Raw genomic sequence first — 21,931 nt, 5'->3', positions numbered from 1 at the left:
AGGCAGATGACCGTTCATACTGAGCCCGGTTCTGCCGGAGGTTTTTCCTTCCCGTTAATGGGTGGTTTTTCTTCCCACTGTCGCTTCATGCTTGCTCAGTATGAGGGATTGCAGCAAAGCCATGTACAAGGCAGATGACTCTTCCTGTGGCTCTACGGTTCCCCAGGAGTGAATACTGCTTGTCGGGACTTTGATGCAATCAACTGGTTCCCTTATATAGGACATTTTTGACCAATCTGTATAATCTGACCCAATCTGTATAATATGATTGAACTTGATTTTGTAAAGTGCCTTGAGATGACATGTTTCATGATTTGGCGCTCTATAAATAAAATTGAATTGAATTGAATTGAATAAATCTTGCGCTATCGCTATTATTTACATTTCCCTTCCTAGGAGACCGAAGTTTTTGTGATCTTTCTTGTGATTCATCAGTCAATGACTCTTTTCACTTTTTGAAGATCTCTTTCTTGAAACTTTTGTCTTCTATTTAACTAATTTTGTCTTCAGTATCTGATAGTTTTTTTGTTTTTGTTCTTTGTCAAGGCACTTAAGTCTGACATTAGATTTGTACAACCATAAAAAGGCTCCTAAACGTAATTTGATCTTACAGACATATTTTTGTTCCTATTTCTTACTTACTGAACTTATAAACTACAACAAAGTCAAAACTGTTTGTCAAAGAGAGAAACATTTTGGCACCAACAGGGTTTATAAGAGATAGCAATTAGCCGAAATGTTGACAGACAGTTTTAGCATCCCCCAGGCAGAAATAATAACCAGCTCTTAAACGGCTAATACATAAATATTATAGGGCAGCTTTGCGCATAAACACATTATAGGAGTGTGACAAATAAACCCACAAGAAGATAAACAAAATTACCTACATGTCACCATTTACACAGCGTTTGTTCCCTAAATATGAAGTAATACTGAAACAAACACATCATAAAACATCTAACAACAAACATTTCCTTAGTTCCTTTTGTGTGGATTCTTTAAAACGCTGAATAGTTTTGTGGCTTGCTTCCGATCTCGGATCTTTGCAGCGGTTTGATCTGACGATGCAGAATTTAATTGACACGCATCTTTCCTTAAAAACCATCATTATATAACGTGTTGTGTTATTTTATCTGGCCTTCCTTTGGTCAGCAGTGTATGTGTTTATATGAAGAGCAGAGGCACAAGTCATGCCCCTAGTGGGAAAAAAGCTGTTGTTGTAAAACTGGGTTTGGCCATTATTTTAAAACAAAGACTAAACAACGAGGAACGTACCATTTTAAATGTAGCATTTTAAGTTGGGCATCACAGTGGTTTGCATGACTAAGGCTACGTTCACACTGCAGCCTGAAGTGACCCAATTCCGATTTTTTTTGCCCATATGCGACCTGGATCTGATCTTTTTATGACAGTCTGAACAACACAGATCGGATTTTTTCAAATACGACCCAGGCCACTTGGATATGTGGTCCTGAATCCGATACGTATCTGATCTTTTCAAATGCGACCTGTGTCTGTACGGCCGGGTCGCATTTATCCGACCTGTACGTCATCGCGTCCTCGAGTGCGCATGCGGGACGCTTAGGTTGAACGCATTCAGTTCACACAGGAGATTACATACAAGTCGCATATATTTGGAAACGTGAACGACCACGCAAAAAAATCCAATTTCACAAAAAAATCGGAATTGAGCATCAAGGCCTGCAGTGTGAACGTAGCCTAAGACAGCGATATCTGTGTGGATATTTCATTTGAAAATACAATCTGCTCCTCTACTGACAGGCTGAAAGATACATTTTCAGTTCTCCATTCAGCCTTGCTGCTTTCTACTTAAGGTCGAGATACACCTTAATCCGAATTAGCGTCCGATACGACGGAAAATCGGATCGTATGCAGTCGTAGCTATCACATCTTGTTGAAGAGAATGGGTACAGACATCTACATGTATTGTGTTGCACCACATTGAGATCGTACTACTTGGACTATTGCACATCCCTTTTGAAGGGACTAATTTCACTTTCATTCCCGATCTGGAATTTTCGAAACAAGTAAAAGCAGCAATACTTCCACGTGGCTCTTCAAACCTCAATTACAAAGATCCCTAACCCAGAAACTTCTAAAAAAACTCAGCCACAAACTTCATGCTGAGTATTTTCACAAAAGGAAGTGTCGATTAATCAATCGGACCAAACCAAAACTCAGCTTCCTGTTTGAAGAGGGCAAGTTTGGAGTCCGTAGTATTTTTCAGAGTGCCCCGGCAATAACAGCTCCTCTAAGTTTTACTGTAAGAAATTATTGCTTCCCTTTTCTCCTCATTATTGTCTGAGTCACCCACCAAACGATGGTCAAAGACTCCACACAAGCCTCCCCTTCTACTCCTAAGTGTTTTGTGTGCTTCTTTAAAATCTTTCTTTCCATTGCTGTCATTTCCTTTTGTTGTCATGTGTATACACAAACGGGAAGTAGGTTGAAGTGACCCGCGGAGTGCGTGTTATTCTGCCTACTAAACCCTCTTTTCTTCCTGTCTGCTTGTTATGGTCTCTGTCTGTTCTTTTTATTTTTTTTGGCTCAAGCAGACAGTTACCCTCTACCCTCCTATCCTGCGCACAGTAATTCAAGCACACACAAAACACTGACACACACACACACACACGCACGCCCGCGCGCATCAGCGAGCCCTGACACAGTCCCTTCCTGCTGCTTATTGTAACAGACCTCACAGTTCTCTTTTCTGTCTGGGCTGCAGCGATCACAGCTGCTGCGAGAGGAGGATGCACGCGTGAGGAGGGCGGTTTGGGAGTCTTTCTCTGCCGTATCACGAGTCAGCTGAATAGTTAACTCGCTGCTTTCGACCCCTTTGCATGCTTGGATAAATGGACCGTGTTAGCTAGACGGACACAAATATGGTGGAGATGTACTCCAGGGTTTGGACAGGTCATCGGGTCCAGCGGGACCTGACTCTGCCCGTGGCTACCCAGGTAAGAGATTACATCCACCACGTTATATTGGTGCATTATAAAATGTAAATTTCCTTTTGTCACTACTCGTTACATGTTCAAGCACCTCGACAAGTGCGCTGCTTCCTGTTTCATTAAACCGTGCCTCCTCTGCACTTGTCTTTTCCTGTACATGCTGAGGGGATGTAAATATAAACCCAAAAAAACGCGGCGGTCTTTTCCGCGGTCGTCTTTAATCTTGAACACTTTTGCTCACCTGGATGTGGGAGGCGTTTTGCTAAACACGTTAACGTTTTCATTGCAACAGTTCCTGGCGTCTGGCTTGGGTCGAGCTCCGAATGCGAGGACGTTTTGTTTGTGTCAAACTGTACTTTGCGTGGGCCGGGTTTTAGGGTTTCGGACGGTTCTTGGAAAAACAGACAAGTGTCAAATCTGAAAGTCACCGTAGGTGCTTGACTGCCAGGAGACGCATGCTGGATCTTCAGCAAAACACAAGAGTGCAGTAAAAGAGGACAGGCTGTCTTCAATCACGCTGCAAAAAAAAAAAAATGGGGTCATTGGAACCTTGGTCCAATATTCGCTGATGTTATCAGCGCAGACAATAACCGTCTACATGTCAAATACCATTATATTACCACATGTATGAGGCCTTATAGAAGTTTAAATGAAGAACCGCTATTGAAGCCTGTTTTGTTGTTCAGTTTATGGGTCTTGAGCAGTTTTAAATGACAGATTACGTTACAGTTTGGCATATGAAATTTGATCGCGCAAGTATTTATTCACCTGGAACGTTTTGCTGTTTTGTCACATCACAACCAGAAAGATTATTGTATCTTATTGGGATTTTATGTGATAGATAGATCAACACAGAGACACTAAAAAAGAACACATTTCAAATACCGAAAAGTGTGGCATGCATTTATAAATCCAGTGCAACCAATGTCCGAAATTAACTTCCTGATTCGCCAGTATATGTAAAAATCAACTGGCCAAGCATATTTTTTACTGGCCAAAATATTAATTCTGACTGACTCCTGCTAAATATCGCCCCATAATCCTGCTACTTAATTAGCCTGAGCTAAATGCTAGTTGTTAGCAAACAGACGTGACATGGTTGCTGTCGTTCTCGCGTCCGATGTGCGAGTGTTTGTGTACGTGCGCGTTTGTTGTCATATGAGCTGACAGCAGAGGAACACACGCCGAACGGAAAATTTACTCGCATTTGGCGTCCGGCGAGTGTTCATTTTGGACCCTCAGCGCAACCGTTTACCCTCAGAAGTAAGCTAATTAGCAAAAGGCCGACTGGCTGTATATAATTTAATCTCAGAAGTTTAAAGCAGGTTAGGAAACAGCAGCCCAGGCTTTGACCGTCTCACAGAGCACTGTGTCCACCATCTCAAAATGGAGACATCATGGCACAGCTGGAAACGTACCAGAGTTTTAATCAGAGAGGCAGCCAAGTGACCCATGGTAACTCTGGAGGAGCTACAGACATCAGCAGCTCGGGTGTGAGAATCTGAAACAAACAGTGTTTGTCATCTTCACAAATCATACAAGACATCCAGCTTAGACTTTGCCTCAAGGGAAAACAGCACGTATGTGGAAGTAGGTGCTCTAGTTAGAGGAAACCAAAAGTGAACATTTTGGCCTATATGTAAAATGTAGGCTGGAACTGAATAGAGGACAACACTGGAAGTAAACCAACCTCTTGAGGCTGAAAACTTTTGTGTGTTAAACATTTTGAAAACTATACATCCGTTTCCTTCTTTTTCACAATAATGCACCACTGTGTGTTGGTCAATCACGTCAAATCCTAATTAAATGACGGTTTCAGTGTAACAATTCAGAACGCGAAAAAGCTCAAGGATATAAGTACCTTTGCAAGGCACTGTGTGTACTTTTTAATAAGAAACAAAGCATCAAAGTTCAGCCTTCAACAGGAAAGCACATTTCTTATTCGAGGAGGGTGACATAACACAGACTAGTCACCAAAGATATGTTTGGAAATTACTCTGCTTTGGGGTTCACTGTTAAGTTTCTGTGGCGTGTTTTGAAGAGATTTCCAGTGTTGCATCTTGTGGATCAATGAGGCAACCCTTTGGTTCGCGCTTTGCCTTGTTTGAAATCAATCTGTTTTGAGGTCAGCCGTCTAGCTGTCCACATCGACTGGGTTGAGATTGCGTTTTTAATCAATCGCCGAAGCAAATTCTGTAACGTGATAGGTCCAAAACGGTTGGATCGAAAAACAAAGAGCAGAAACGCTGCTTTTCCTGCTTATTTCAAGGAAGAAAGATCTTGACACAAACATTTTTTTAGAGGATATCAATAAAGCAGTGCCTATGTTTAGAAGCTAAGAGATCAATCAGCACTTCAGAGCCGAGCTTCACCTTCTACATCTCTTGCCACTCAGGCACCAGGAAGTGCTCCATTTAGAAGTCAGACAGATCTCTTAACCAGCAATATGTTTCAACCAGCTGCATTCGGTCGCAATGGTGACCAACATTTTTACTTGGAGGGGGGTGTGTTAGTTTTCAACACTTTTATTTAACCCAGAGATACACCAAAGTATTAAGATAAAGGTTTCCCAGAAGACCCATCGTTGTCGGTCGGACGGTAGGATCCAAGCACCAACACACACCCAGCGGGATTTGCTGTTATGCAGACTTTCATAGTAGGTCTCCCTGCGTGTGAGTTTACTTGCTCCAGGCGCACTTCCACCTGTAAATAGTCCATCCAGTTATAAGTCAGGATAAACATTAGCTCGTCAAAGCAGAGTTGTCCTTTCCCTCAATTTGTCATAGTTTTTTATAGTCTTGAATTGTTCTTCTTAATGTCACTAAATGTCAGCCTTTCTTACTTTTCTAGAACAAGAGTGTGCAGCCAATCCCCCAAAAATCTGAAAACAACCTTTATATTGTTTTTGCAGATGACATGTTGTAAATTTGTTTTTCTAAAAATTGAGAATTTTGAAAAATGTTAAACTTTTTTTTGCCAAACATCTCACAAAAGACCTTCTTCTAAAGTTGTGATTGAGTCCCCCTACGGATTCAAACTAGAAGAAAATGCAGATTACCGTATAGGCTGGTAATGCTTTGTTTAAGAAAGCTACAGAAAGCTTCAAGAAAAGGGGCCGGTAGCATCCTTTTTGTTGCTGTCCACCAAGTCCCATTTTGGGGGGTAGAAAACAATACCAAGAACTGTAATCTTGTGAACTTTGCTTTGCACACAGTTTAATCAATCTTCCTTAAAGATAAGTAAAATGGACCAAAAAGTATAATAAATAAAAGATGTTGCAGATTTCATTATGTGGTTACAAGAACTGATTAAAGCCGAGACAACCCTTCCCTTTCCTGATTACGGGTTCTCTGAAGAAGGATAACCTTTATGCCATACAGGTCCAGTAGCCTGAACCATTTTTTTTTTTTTTTTATGTCAGTGTTCCAGAAAATGCAATGCAATTTAACTCACAATTTTATTTATGGGAGGTTTTTTAAATTAATATGAGTTTGGGGACCTTATTTGTGAATGCGGAGGCCATGCTCTAAACATCCTGTGCGTGAATGCAGCAGCCGCTTTGACCCAGTGTTTGTTTTTCATTCAGGCCAGAAAACGTCCTAATCTAAAGCGGATTTTATTATTCTGATCATACCGCTGGATAGCTTTACTTTTTTAGAGAGAAATAACGCCTTCTGACCAACGTAATTACACCGAAATGGCTTTAAACTTAGAAAAAAAAAAGAAAGCGGTGCAGCTGTCACACATACGCTATTGTGCCGTGGAACAGATCTTTCCTCTTTTGTCTTGACTTTTGTTGCGTTTCTCTCTATTTAGCACGACATAATTATTCTAGCGGTCAGCAGACGCCGCGATGAAACAGACACAGGTTTTGGTAAATATAGCGCCAGCGACTAGCTGTGACACACGACCTAAGTTAAAGTTCGGTCTAGAGTAGACTGCTGCTCTTATTTGCACCGTCTTCATGATGGCGAATAAATGTCTGCGTAGGGCCATAATCCCCAGGAGTTTTACTCAGAGGATCAAGCGCCTCACCGGAGCAAAGGTGAGCAAAACCAATAGATAAATAAATCATCTTTAAGAGGAAAAGCATTGCTTTTAACATACCAGGAGGGTATTTTAAGGGAAGCTATGACACTTATGCATCAGGATAATCAGTTCCAGCAGCACGGAGGACACAGGCAGCCTTTCATCACACTGCGGCACTCTCGTCGGCATTCTTTAAACAAATTAGTTGTGTTGGCCGGGTCTGCTTTACATGCAGTTCCTACCATGTGGAGCACTGTTTACGTGCAGCTTCCCTTCGTCCATGTGTAAGCCGAGCATGTAGTCTGTATGCAAGGAAAACGCGTATGAAAGTGGGGCGCCGGAGTTAATGCCTCACTGTTATAGTGAAGTTTGACCCAGTTTCAATCCACTGCAAATGCCCAGGGTTCATACGTCGCCGTTTATATGGTTGTTAAACTTTAATTTTCGACCCAGATGACCCAGTTCACGTGTTTCATTTGAGCTCAATGCAGACAATGGGTTACACTGTTTCCACACCAGAAACTGACCTGCGTGTGCTGCATTAGAAAATAAACGCATGTAGGCTCAGTTGCTGATTATTGGTATGGGAGGAACGACACACTAGTTTGTGGTCGTTTTCAGCGCAAGACTTCCTGTGTTTGCAGAAGAATGACGAACAGCAGCTTAGCTTAAAGCTCGGGTGTAGCACGCCCTACAACAGTTTTGTTAAAACTCTCGTTTACTTTATCTGGTAATGAACTTGTAAGGGTACTTTCAAAGCGGGGTACTTACAAAGTTTGAGGTATTTGTTGGATGCCAAGGGGGTACTTACTGGGTAACTGTAGGCATTCCTATTGAATACTTACAAGGAATCCAATTGAATTAAATGTTATTTATATAGCACTAATTAATGATACATGTCATCTCAAGGCACTTTTTAAAGTCAGGGAACCTATTTTTTTTTTATCTACAAAAAATGTTGCACCTCTAGGGGCAGGGATGTATTACGGGAAGAGGGGGTGGGCTAACCTTGCATGACTTTTCATCTGGATTTATACATCACAGGTTCATTATTCAAATATGAATAGCTGGGATGTTGTTCTTATTTTATTCTCAGGCAACTTTGAATTGAGAGTTTTTGCGTATTGAATGACGTGTGAAAAATAAGAGCAGACTTGTTACGGAGGACAAGCTGTATGACACCCTCAACGCATAAATCCATAAATAGGATACTGGCTTGCTTTTGTTATGACCGGCTCCATAGAAACGTCTCTGATTTAGCTAACCCTAACAAATTTACATCCAGGTTACAAGGTGCGGGGTCTGTTGCCAGACCTGTGTCCTGATGCTGTGGTGATTATAGGTGATGAAACCCCAAACATTAATGGAAGTAGTCGGGACTGCCTCCTCATATTTGCCAGTATAGCGGTTGGGTCACAATGAACCTCAGCATAGCTGGTAGACAGACATTGCAGATTGATTTTTTTGGGCAAAGGAAAACTATCTCCTCCAAACAAGATAAATGCAATTTAATTTGACTGCACATATATTTCATAAATATATGAAATGACAATAAATGAGTGATGTAAATATCGGCAGAACAACCAAGAAACCACGATGATGCTATATCATTTTAAATATAACCAACTTTGCTATGCACTTTTGAAATATATTATATAATGTTTAATAAAAACAAATTTTTTTATTCACAACTTTATGACACAAAACTACAGCAAAACATAAGTATTACGTACCACAAATTACTTTTGGTTTCTTTTAACAAAGACTTGCCACTAAAATTTCATGTCATAAGTAGATAGGTACCTTGTGAGTGCGCTATAAAAAACTCCCATAATTATCCTCTTGATACCAGGTAACTGTAAGTATATCTGAGTAGTTAGCTTAGATTAGATACACTTTATTGATCCCATAAAGGGGAAAAGTCACATACACTAGCAGGAAATTGACATACAGATGACAATAAACAGCGTCACAACTGAGCAAAACTGGTATCAAAAGGAGAAAAAAGCTCAAAGATTATTTAGATATATAAGACATAAGTAAACTATAGGCTATGCGCAATATATAAAAAGAGTTATTTAAAGGGTACCTTTTTTTTTTTACAGCCAAAGCAGTGGTTGATATATTTGGGCATCTGCATTTTCCTATTTTTCATATACTTCTTTTCCTTCTCTTTCCACAGGTGCAGGATGAAAATCTCCGGACAGCCGTGTATGTCAACGTAGCGCAGCTTCGCCAAAGCATCTCAGAATCCCCCCCATCAGACCCCTCGCCCTGCTCTCCTTCCTACCTAAAACAGGAGGGATGGGAGGTTCATGTTGACCAAGAAAGTGGACAGGAATATTACTATCACCCCGACACGGGGAGCACCACCTGGGACAACCCCTTTTTAGACTCCCCCACGGACCCTGAGCGGCTCCCTCCGGAGGTACCTTGCTCTCCGTCACCCCCTCCGACCGAGTCGGCGTCAGACTGGGAGCAGCTGGTGGATGAGAGCACTGGTCGGCCTTACTTCTACAACCACATGTCCGGGGAGACGTCCTGGGACCCTCCCGAGCAGCAGAGCCCTTACCCGTCTCCGATGGAGCCCATGAGTGTGCACAGGTTTCAGGATGACGGGCCGGTAAGGACAGACAGCCTTGGCTGCTCTACTTAGGCTTCCTCTGGCTCCTGTTTTAGCTTCACCCAGGGGCAACCTAAATACAGTCTGCTCTTAATGGAATGAAATGTCCTGCACCTAAATAACAGACACGACTTAATTCATTATCTCTGTGCAGAAAAGGTTCACCAGGAGTCCAGAATAGTTTCTCTAAAAGAACGCGTGTCCTCATTTTGATTTTTAACACCAAACAGTGATAGTTCACTCTTTGTACAGAGATTTCACAGGAAATTTGCCAATATAAGTAAACATTTAACCACATTAGTAGATTTATAACTATAACCGAGATGAAGCTCCTCATTTGATTGTTTTTGTGTTTACGGTACATCCCGAGCAACAGGCGACCCCATTTTTTAACCTTTGAACGGCTTCTGAGCTACTAAAAGAGGAATGATGAGGTCAGCAGGAATGGCGCGTCGAGGTCATGGAAGCTATTGCTACTTGTTTTTATGAAAGTCAAAGGGTTTAAGATAAAGAGCATAAGAGGAAGTGAGCAAACTCTATTCAGTGACTCTGCATTCAGATGAAACGTTTCTCAACACAAACAATGAACAGCTTATGTCATTTGCTGGAACCTGGGGGTGATAAAGGGGAAAAAATGGAATTTCTGTTTAGTCCAAAGAATACATTTTTCAATCAAAAATTTTATTAAAAAATATCATGAAGCAGACAGTTGGATTTGGACGTCTGATGATTTTTTTCCCCCCTCCAGTACCAGTGATTTTCATATTCAGCTTAACATTGTTTCAAGTGAGTTATTCAGTACCTTACTGCTGTGCGGTCCTCCTTTTTTTCTCCACTGTGGCTGGATGAGAAATCGTAATGAGCCTAGTGATAACTGGGAGCCTCTCTTTTGTTTGGGTGTCACTTTTTGAACTTGTGCTACAGAACTATGTACATGTATATTGCGCACTTAGTTTCGCGCATAAACATTCTGCATATGTTCAGATATAAAACAATGCTGTATTTGTCTGGTAGATATATGCGCACAGAACCAACAGGGCTGTTCTGGATATTTCCGTTACATATACAGGTACCGTTTCACCCCTATAAATATATATATATATATATATATATATATATATATATATATATATATATATATATATATATATATATATATATATATATATATATAGGTCAAACAAACAAACCTGGACCTCTGGCAAAAAAAAAGGTGAACCAACATACTGCACAAAGTATAACTGCTCTAACAAAGAAATGACTCACGAGGTTATACGTAATGACTGCCCAGAGTGTTACAATACAACATGGGTAACTAAACACAAGACAACCACCAAGTATTTGAAACAACACAGTAAATTTAGGTTTGTTTAAAAAAAAAAATCACCAAGGAAGGAAATCCTGGTGTTTCCTGCTTTTAACGCTCCACCATCATCCCAGTCCCCGAGAAGTGCAACATCATGGTTATAAATGACTACAGCTGTCACTCTAATGTCTGTGGTCATGAAATCTTTCGAGGGACTGGTGTTGAAGCATCTGAAGGACATCACAGGACCCCCGCTGGGCCCTCTGCAGTTTGCTTACCAGGGGAAGTCGACAGGGGATGCAGTCATCCGAGGACTACATTTCATCCTGCTTTACCTGGACCACCCAGGGATCATCAACCAAGACATCCTCCACCAGAAGCTCATTTCGCTTACAGTACCTCTATCTCTCAGTGGATCACCAGCGTCCTGACTGAACCGATCTACTGTACACCGCCATCATTCAGTCATTCAGTCACATCTTTGTCCATCACTCTGTGGTTTGGCTCGTTCACAAAAACAGGACAGGTCCAAACTGGAATCAACAATTAAGTCTGGAAGCAAAGTCAGTCCCAATGACCTTGAAAATTAGCTCTGCAGAGAAGAGTATCGGGCCTGTCTCTCTCTCCTTCCAGAACATAAACAGGTTTAGGGTCAGGAAAAATAGCAGCTAACATTGGCGCTGTCCCCACACATCCTATAGACAAACTGTTTAGACTTTAACCTCAGGTCAACGCTACAGAGCATTATTTTCAAAAAAAACAGCTGCCACAGAGACAGTTTCTTCCCCCTGTCATCCCAAAGTCACTCTGATGAACACAATGGACATCTTACAACCTGATAAGTCAGCTGCTCTGCTGTGACACAAAATAAGTGGGTTTTTACTTTCACATCTCACAACCTCCCCCTTTTATTTTTGTCTTCACAAAAAAAAAAAAAGTAGTCATATAACAAGAGTTTGTATGTAATATACGGTCAAATCTAGACCTAAATCTGAATGAGAAACTGTGGCATACCAACCACCGCATGCTGCAAAGATGAATGCAACATTTCAGCAGTAGTGGAGAGCTTTTGCAGACTTATAGCTGTAATTGCAGTGAAAATAAATGCATGCTTGTGCTGTTTTGGGATGAGTACAAACACCCTTTTACCTTTTAGCCACATTTACATGTTGCTTGAAAAGACAATGTGGTTTTTCAGCAAATTTAACTCAAGGTGAATTTCTTCTCTGGTGATACCCAACCATTCCTCTGTATTTAATGCAATTGTTCTTGGGGTGCAATTTTTTACTAAAAGACAAAAGACGACAAATGATAGCTGTAAAGTTGTCTGAAAAGAAAGGCTACCATGTGTTTTAACCATTTGACTCGTGTGTATATGTTGTCAAAGGTTTTTACACCTGCACACAGCTGCAGGTTTTTGTAACCTTTTTAATCTGCATTGTTTTTGCCTTTCTTCATTCCAGCCTCCCTTACCTGCAGAGGACTACCCATCGGAGGATTACCCCGGTGCAGACCAAGCCGTGTTCTACTCGGATGTCAACAACTCGGGACCCCCCGCCCTTCCGAAGGATTATGCCCTCGGTCCTGTGGGTCGCACCGTCATTCCCCGGGCCAACCTTGACCGCAGTACCCCGCCTGGTTGGAACCTTACTGTGGAACCCAATGGGACGTGGGTTTTCACCAGTGAAAACTCTCCAGATCAGGTACGGGCAGTCCACTTCGGTCAATACAGACCGAAGAACATTTAAATGATGTGTTGGGCGACAAGAACCATGGACTTCTTGGTGGTCTTCAGTGGACTTCATCATTAAATGAAATGTTGTCGGCATGATTGTCGCAGGTATCTTCAGCTCTGTCTTTCAACTGTTTTGGCAGTGGTAAGGCTAAGAATAGACCCGGATAGAAAATGTGAAATGATTCCTACCTTCACTTCTAAACACATGAGCTGGATGTGTGTATGATGACTGCAAATGTGGAAAACGGTGGTTTTGGAAAGTAATGCAAAAAAAAAAAAAAAAGGCTGCTTTGCCAGTTTCCGTCCTGATAAGCCAAGGGTAGCTTCCCTTAAACTCATGAAAGCCAAAACTATGGAAATTTAAAAACTAGCAAATAACTATCCGTTTTTTTTTTCTTCATTCAAATTAGTTTGCCACGTATGATATATAAATAAAATATCAAAAATATTTGCAAATCAAATCATTCTACCTTGCTGCAAAACAAGGTTCCGTCTTTATAAAACGGAAAATATGAAATGATAATTTTGCTCAAATTTAGAAGTGGGTTAGGGAACATCTGGAAAAGGTGTTTAATCGCTGAAAAATATAACAAATATACCTCTAATTTATGACATGATATGCCTTTTATTTTTTTGGGCTCTTGAGGGCCGGATAATTTACCTTGACGGGCCGGATTCGGCCCGCGGGCCTTGAGTTTGACACCTGTGCTCTAAACATTCGGGATAGAGTATGTCTGAATTGTAATTATTGACAGCGTTTAACCATTTTTACCAGTGTTTTCTTTTTTTTTAACAAAATCCCTTTGACCGCAATATGTCTGTAATGTAAAGTCTTGATAATACTGTCGGAACTGCAGCTATCTGCACGTAAGGGGCCTTTCACTCTGGGATAAATTGGGATCACTCATTGGTCAGTCACTGACAAGCCTACAAGTTTGATTGACAGGCAGCATCACATTAATTTATTGCCATGTCTGAACTGTAAATATGTAAAAAAAAAAAAAAAAAAGCAAGGACAGCTGAAAATTTGGCAAAGAGCAATAACCTTGCCTCTGGCATTAAGAGACACCATAGTTTTCATCTCATAATTGAGTTTGTAAAAGATTTAGTAAAGATTTGTTTGGTGATTTGTCCAGTTAGGAGGAAGAAGTCAGGAGGACTGTTGCTGTAAGCTTAGCAACAGCTTAGAGACTAAACGAACCAACAGGGATTTAAAAACGCTCTCTGGCGATGCAAGTCTGCCTGTAATTCACCCCAGTGGGCAATGACCACTTTCTGATCCACTCAAAACACAACAATTCTGGCAACTTTCACATAGATGTTTACATTTCCAGCATAGGTCCGACCAGCAATGTTGCTCTGGTGCTCGCGGCTCCTTATTTCTAATTTAATAACATATATATTATATATAATAAAATTTCTGCTTTAGGTCCAACCAGCAATGCTACTCTGGTGCTCGCGGCTCCTTATTTCTCCAAACAGCCGTCTCCACAACGCTTTCCCTTAGAGGGCTTGTGGCGATTGCACAAGTCTCTCTTTTCTCCACATAATCAGACTTTGTTTTTACTTAACCACACCACAGTGATGTAGCTGGCAAAACATTATGTTGAGGAAACCGTCTGCCATGGCGCTCAAACAGTGCAAGTTGATCTGAAAAACTGGAAATGTTGCCTTAAAAGGTCTCTCCAGTGCTCCAAATGCTACATATATGGTGGATGAAAAGGACGGGAAAATACTTAGACTGGCAAAGATTTTCTCTTTTATTTGGCTTGACACCATGGAATAATTAACGCCACAACAGGTAATTACGGCAGCGAAAGCAGTTTTCTCCCTGACAAACTTAATGCTCTCTAATAACCTGGCTGCTGACTCTGCTCGAGCCGGGACAGGAACTGCGCCGTGTCCTCCGCCCCCCTCAGCCTTGGGTTCCTCCAACGCTTAAATCCTAGCTCAAAAATTACTGTTTGATCCTTAAACTAAAAGTGAAGAACTATTTTTTTTGTGGCTGACGAGAAATCTGCCCTCTTCGTATCCTTTTTTTTAGTTGTCAACAAGCAGACGTACGTCACGTCAACTGCCAGTCAATAAAAAAAAAATGTCTTGTTATGAAAACAATCCATTCTCTGATTCCCTTGAGAGATTTCCAGATAATGGCGTTACAGGAGCTGCATCATCATCCATAAATGGTCGTGCCTTCCTGTTTCAGTTGGGTGTGGCCCAAAAAGTTCATTCTTTCAGAAAAGCATGTTTTGAATCTCAGCTTTCGATGAACCAGATATAATTTATCGTGTCATCGTTTTGAGACTTGGTTTTCGCCTCTAAAATATGATATACGCCCTTTACAACCAAAGGCTCATTTAGAAAACAGCACATATTTTCCAGCATATTGTTGAAAGCTTGTTTATTAAACACCGAAAATGTTTTGCTGTAACCTTTAAGCGGATTATTACTGTGGGAAAGTGCGTTCGAGTTTGCGCTCACGTCATAAAAAGAGGCGATTGGCATAAAAACATGAGAACAATTTACAAAAAATATCTGTGCACATACATATTCTAAGGTACAAAAACTAATGTAAGTCATTTATTAAACATAGGTTTCAACAGGGAAAGTATTGCACGTCTGTTTTTTTTTTTTTTTAGAAAATGGGTTACGCTGTAAACTGTTTAGTTTCTTTGTTTGTTTTGCTTTTGGTTTAATAAGGTATGGCAAAACATTACAAATAAAGATGTTTCTGTTGTTTAACAGTGGATCAAGTCGGTGGATGATCAGGGGCAGACCTATTACTACCTGAGAGATGGCTCCAAGTCCGAGTGGACTCTACCTGAGGTGAACACCTACTACTTTAAAGACTTTTCCGACACATTAAGTTAAGACTGTGTAATATCTGTATGTTTTACATCATTTTAATGCTGTAAAATTTCCTTTTTTTATACCTGTAGGCCCCTGCGGCTCTGTCCCACTCCGGTGTGCACAACGGTGATGAGAATGAAAATGTGCCCGTCATCAAAAACTGGCGAGACTCGAGGGTACCCGCTCAGTTCTGCACCACCCAGGAAGATGGGGTACATGCATGCAACACACTAACACCCTAACAGGCGCGCGCATGTACGCACAAGCTGGGTGACACATCCAGGGTGTGGCCGAAAGCTAAATATAAAGCTCTAGTTATGCAGTAGGCAAGTAGAGTGGGTAAGTCTGTGTTTATCCGCCAACACTGTGGAGGTTTAACCCTTATTTAGCATGGCAAATCAACTGCATTGCTCTCTGATTCTGGGAGAGGCAACATTTGCACAAAAACCTGGGAGTTTCCTGCATACAAATACAGGCTTTTGCTTTTCCTTACTACATAACGTGGGCTCCAAAGGTTGAACATTTTGCTCAAACGGTGCATTTGTAGGGGTGGGGCACTTAAACATAGGAATAAGTTTACTCACGCTACTAATACAATTTGGTGTTTGAGCTGCTTTAGATCACTGGTGTCCAAACTTTTATGTGGGATGTAATCACCAAAGTGAAAGTACTTACATGACCATAAGATGGAAACATTAAATATATTAATGAGGAAAACAAAGCTGGTGTGATTCTTGTAGAAAACAGTTCACTGAATATGATCTGAAGGAAAACAAGGGGTTTTGCACGTTTGCCTTATTAAAAGAAAGGGATCAAATTCTTTTGGGTCTCTTTGCTTTCAATTTTTGTCTTGAAAAATAATCTTGTGTCTTAGCACAAGAACTGGATATGGGAACCTTCCTACATAGACACTTGCTGTATTCAGCCAAGTTTAGCTAATTTTAGCAATTTTCAGCCACAAGTCCCCGTTTCGGACGACCTGTTGTCATTTATGAATGAGAAAAAATGATGCGCCCAACAGCGGCTATCAGGGAATTGCACAAATCGTTACAAGGGCTACAACTTTGGCCATCCCTGCTTTAGATGATCCCTTGAGTTGCCTGCTCTGCAGAGCGGTTGGCTTTAATCAAACTACCAGCCAGCTAGCTTATCTAAGTAGGTGTTTGCTTGACTTTGTGTTGATCTTAGCTTTTATCCTCGTAGCGCTTAGCTAACTCTCACTGAGTTATTTTAACTCAGTGAGAATCACGGATCTGCAAAATGAGAACAAATTGCTACAAACACGGAGCTGCAATTGAACTCGCAACTTTTCTGCTGGCAAGATGATTGAATTACCCGCAGAAATGTACGAAACCTGTCAGGTTTTACTTATCCTGGATTGAGAATCCAGTAACGGACCTTCAGGGTCCTTCGACCTCCGTTGCATCATTTTAACTGAACCGAAGCTCTTTTTTTGTGCTCTTATTTTAGAGGTTCGTCCAGACTCACCTGAGGAACACATCCGACCACAGCAGCGACAGCTCCAGCACAGGAAACTCTCCAGAGCATAACGTAAGTGGGCTTTGCGCTCTGTCGTTCAACTTGTGTGACAATCAGTAAAGTGAACCGGAAAGCTCAATGATCAACACGTTTAACCTGATTGGCGTTTTGTGTCTCTCCCTGAAGGCTGTTGGGTTTAGACCCTGGAGAAATCCTTATTACTTGACCTCAAAGTGGCTGCGCTACAATGTGGGTTATTAGTTTAAGCACTCACCTGAGCTTTAGACATAGATAGCACCATCTATCTATGATGAGCTGAAGGCGTGAGAGCAAATAACTCAATAAGCATTTGATCATTACCATGTATTCTTTATCCACTCATCAGCCTCTCATTAGTAAACTGTATGTTCCCCACAACTGTATAGAAAAACTCCTCCTCTGTGCATCACAAATAAATCCCTTCATAGATAGTCAGTGACAGGTCAAACCTTAATATCCATTCAGCCGTGCATTCAGAAGTGTTTACCGACTGCAGGGTTTGAATATGTTTGCCTTTGGATGGCAATATTAGTTTTGGCGAACAACAACCTCTGTTATGAAAGCTAGCCAAAGAAAAGATTAGTGTATTTTCTGTTAAGAGTTTAAGATCTTTCTCATCTTTATGATCTTCAAAAGAGAAGGCAATCTTTATAAAGTTCAAAATGGTGATTAAAAAAAGGAGAAGTGATCCAAGCCAGATGTTTCCACATCATCCATCCATTACAAAATATGCAACTGTTTACGTCCTGTTCTTGGGCCCCAGAAGCATCAGAGCTTTTTAAAGTCTGTAGAGGCTGAGTCTTTTATTAGCTGTGTATTGATGCTCTTAACGCATCTTGCACAGCCTACCCCCCCCCCCCCCCCCCACCCCCTCTGACTTTAACTTCCTGCTCTCAGCTTTCAAACATATCTTTCAAACCAAATTATGATCTAGCTGTTACTTTCCCTAATATTTAAGTTTCTTTGGATATAAAAGTGAAAAAATTAGATAAAGCTGTGTTTTAAGTTTCACTTTCAGTTTGCGCTTTATTTTATTTATTTATTTTTTTCTTAGTTTACACAACTTATCTCCCTTTTAGTTTTGATTGTGTGACATTTTGCTTCAGAATGTAACATTTATTTTAATCTTTTTCTGCTACTAAAAAGGTCCTCATGCTAGGTCATTGTAGCCAAGTGCCCTTTACACAGTCAGTCAGCAGAACAAAATGTCTTGCGCTTGCTTAGATGTTCATTTGCAGACTTCAGATGCTGACTTTTGTGGTCAGGATGCAGAAGTATTTTTTTTTTTGTGTGTGTGTTTGTTTTGTGTGCTTTGCAAATGGCACTGCACTGTAGAACAAAGCACCAGCGCTCTAGAGTCTTTTAACATTGTTTTCGTTTTTTTGCCTTTACAACATTGTCTCTTCCATCCCATCTTCATATGTAAGCATAAGAAGTACAAAAGATATTTAAAAAAAATTACATTTGTATTTCTGATACAATTTCAGGTACAGAATTTGGAGAAAGCTGGAATTCTTAACAAAACAAAAGTGTGTGAGAATGGGAAGAAAGTAAGGTAAGCAAACATGTTGTTTTTTTAACAAGTTTGAAGCTCTTGTTTTTTCACAGTTTAGGTACATTTGGGTTTCTGTGTGCAGAGTCTGTCTGGATTTTCTATATTTTCTTGCCGTGACAACTAGGAATTGAACCGGAGTGTTTCAGAGTTTGCATCAGTTCATTTACAGAACATGCCTACGATCTCCGCCCATGTCTCAAATCACAGGCAGGCTGACTCAGACCAGTTTTCCACTCCCTGCTGCTGAAAAACAACATGGTGTTCTTAGTGTGATGGGATGTGTTGGGTTTACACCTGACATAATGTTTTCCTTGGTGGCTGAAATGTTCAATTTCAGCCTCATGTGACCAGAGCTCCTTCTCCATACGTTTTGGGAGTCGCCCATGTCCCTTTTCGGCAAACGCACAACATTTCTTCTTATTTTTAACACTAATGGCTATTTTTTATGGCCACTCTTTCATAAAGCACAGGAGTCTCACATTGTCTAGGGTCTATACTAAACGTTTGCGTATGCCTAAACGCTGAAAATGGCGTATGCCGCCCTCCCAGCCTCATGTTCTGCTTTCTACACGGCCACATTTCTTTCTTTTTTTTTTTTTTTTAAATACATGGCAACATGCACTCATAAATGGTCAGTGCAAAGCACCTAATGAATGGCAATGTAAATTTAAATGAATCAGCTGATCAATGTTATGTCATGGTTACCAATGGGAACCATGGAGAAGAGAGCAAGTAAATGTGGAGGGGGGGGGGGGGTCAGAAAAATGCCCTTTATTAAATGCATAAATTAAAAGTGAACGCACATCTGTTGTCCACATTAAAGAACTTGTTAAAAAGTGAAACTTACTGCCTTCTTAAATGTCAGAAGAGATTTCAACATGTGCGCCGTGTTGAAATTCCTCTTGTCTTGGAGGAGGACTGAGGCCAAGAGAGATGAGGATTTTCCCTCATTGATGACGAGTCTCTCCCCCTCCCCACACACACACCCTCACAGCTCACACCATGTCATAATATATGTGTTAATCGGTGTTATCCATCACCCTGGTGATCATCGGGAAGTGGAATGTGACTGTAGAAAACTGATGAAATGTGCCGACTTTGACGTAAGAGTTAAGTTGGCTTTTGGGCATTTTATAGTTTTTTATAGTCATGGCTCACCAGCAGCAAGTTGATCTATGAATAAACTCTGATATGGAGTAAAATCGAACGTCTGAGAGGAATCATCCGCAATTGACCACATTACCATCTGCGTCACCACTACGTATGCAAGTTTCGCGTCCTGCTTTCCATTTGATGATGATGATGGATGAGAAGGTGCTCCAGAGGAACATCAGAGATCTGGATATTTTTTTCGAACCCCACCCTGACTTGTACCTCTCAGCAACTATGTCCCTGACTTGTTTGGAGAGCTCCTTGTTCTTAATGCCTCCAAACTCAGTGGTGCTGCAGCCTCCGGGGCCTTTCAGAAAAGGTGTGTTTATGCTGACAGGCTTTAAAAGTCACCACAATTATTTTTTTAAATCTATTCTCTGACGCACAAAGAGCCAGTGACGAGAAGGCATTTTAAAAAAAAGAGAGACGGCTGTGTTTTACTCTAGTTGTAGAGGTGAAAGTGAAGCAAGACCAGATCCAGGGCAGAGTATATTACAGCAGTCAAGACGGGCAGAGAAATAAACGCGTGAATTATTTTCTCACAGTCTTGCATGGACAACAGTAGCTTCAGTTTATTCATCTTCTTCCACTGGATAAATCTCTTTGGCAGAACAGAGATAATTTGTTGGTGAAATTTAAACTCGAAGTCCATAAAGGGTTAGATTGGTTAAGGCGTGGTTTCAGAGAGAGCAGGTTGGCGGTATGTGTCGGAGACGCTCAGATAGATTTATTAGTTGCCTTCAGCTCATCTTCATGGTTTGGTTCGGTGTCACATCTTCCTCCTGAAAATTCTGTGTGGGGTTCAGGTTGGCCTTGTGAGCAGAGGGAAGCGTCAAGTGCTCTAAAAATGTCCAGAGAGGACAGCTGCACTGACTGGACTTGATCAAACACTCGGTGAATCAACCCCAGCAGATAACATTAATCATCACAGTGTGGTGGAAACTTTACACTGCAGCTCAAGCAACTTGGATTCTTTTTAATCTGGGGTTCATAAGAGGCTTTACATACAGTAAGGACTGTAACAGGTGCAGGATGTCTTTGATATTTCTGTTTTGTTGCATTTGAAGCTCTGAGTCCAGCTGCCGTCTACGCCTTCTGAGTCTCCCCTAAATTCCTGAACATGCTTCGCTTCACAATCCTCTTAAGGGTTCACTCGTCCCTGTTCTCTGCACAACCTCCCCCCCACACACACAGACACTTTTTTCTTTAACTATACCTTCTATTAACATATTTGGATATAGTGCTCTGTGAACCTCTAGCTTCTTTACCAATGGCAGTTTGTGTCACTGACAGTCTCCTGGACAAATGTGATTGTAAAGGCTGTAACATGACCACGATGCCTCTGTATGAAAAATCTGTTTTTATAGCTCTTACCTTATATTCACATTTTCCAAGAAGCTACATGTGCTTCAATAGCTGTAAGCCAGAATCAAAATGACCACAAATAAAGGTTTGAAATACACTAAAATAACATCCTCGATCTGAATGAATCTAATATTCTTATAAAATAATTTCTTCTTTACATAGTTGAATGTGCTGATAGTAAAATCACACAAAAGCTATCGATGGAAATCGAATTTATTAACCCATGGAGGTTTACATTTGGAGCCACACTCAAACTTAAAGTGGAAAAACACACTACAGGCAGATCCAACTTTGATATAATGTCCTTAAGACAATCAAGATGACGCTCAGTAGCGTGTGTGGCCTCCACGTCCCTGTATGATCTCCCTATAATGCCTGGTCATGATCCTGATGAGGTGGTGGATGCTCTCCTCAGGGATCTCCACCCACCATGGAAAGTCTGTGGTGCAATGTGGCGTTGGTGGATGGAGCGAGACATGACGTCCCAGATGAGCTCAGTTGGATTCAGGTCTGGGGAACAGGCGGGCCGGTCCATAGCATCAATGCCTTCGTCTGACAGGAACTGCTGACACACTCCAGCCACATGAGGTCTAGCATTGTCTTTAATTAGGAGGAACCCAGGGCCAACCGCACCAGCATATGGTCTCACAATGGCTCTGAAGATCTCATCTCTGTACCTAATGGTAGTCAGATTACCTTTGGTGAGCACATGGAGGGCTGTGTGGCCCCCCAAAGAAATGCCACCTTACACCATTACTGACCCACTGCCAAACTGGTCATGCTAGAGGATGCTGCAGGCAGCAGAACATTCTCCACGGCGTCTCCA

General features: G+C 41.2%; 1 protein-coding gene across 5 annotated transcripts in view; it reads left to right on the top strand.

The window, feature by feature from the left end:
* Positions 1–21,931, top strand: part of arhgap27 (Rho GTPase activating protein 27) — a 44,846-nt gene that overhangs the window by 14,871 nt on the left and 8,044 nt on the right. For 3 of the 5 annotated variants that reach the window (XM_012871704.3, XM_036142112.1, XM_021321063.2), the window contains 6 exons: positions 9,184–9,624; positions 12,394–12,633; positions 15,411–15,491; positions 15,605–15,727; positions 16,986–17,066; positions 18,521–18,588. In XM_012871704.3, the coding sequence (XP_012727158.2) occupies positions 9,184–9,624; positions 12,394–12,633; positions 15,411–15,491; positions 15,605–15,727; positions 16,986–17,066; positions 18,521–18,588 (1,034 nt within the window). Of the gene's footprint in view, positions 1–2,716; positions 2,979–6,887; positions 7,018–9,183; positions 9,625–12,393; positions 12,634–15,410; positions 15,492–15,604; positions 15,728–16,985; positions 17,067–18,520; positions 18,589–21,931 lie in introns of those variants that run through there. The other 2 variants (XM_012871705.3, XM_036142111.1) reach the window with 2 other exon arrangements.

This window comes from Fundulus heteroclitus, chromosome 10 (genome assembly GCF_011125445.2).
Source record: "Fundulus heteroclitus isolate FHET01 chromosome 10, MU-UCD_Fhet_4.1, whole genome shotgun sequence".
Classification (NCBI taxonomy): Eukaryota; Metazoa; Chordata; class Actinopteri; order Cyprinodontiformes; family Fundulidae; genus Fundulus; species Fundulus heteroclitus.
The sequence above is the reverse complement of the archived record's forward strand: the minus strand, read 5'-3'. Positions and strand labels throughout refer to the sequence as shown.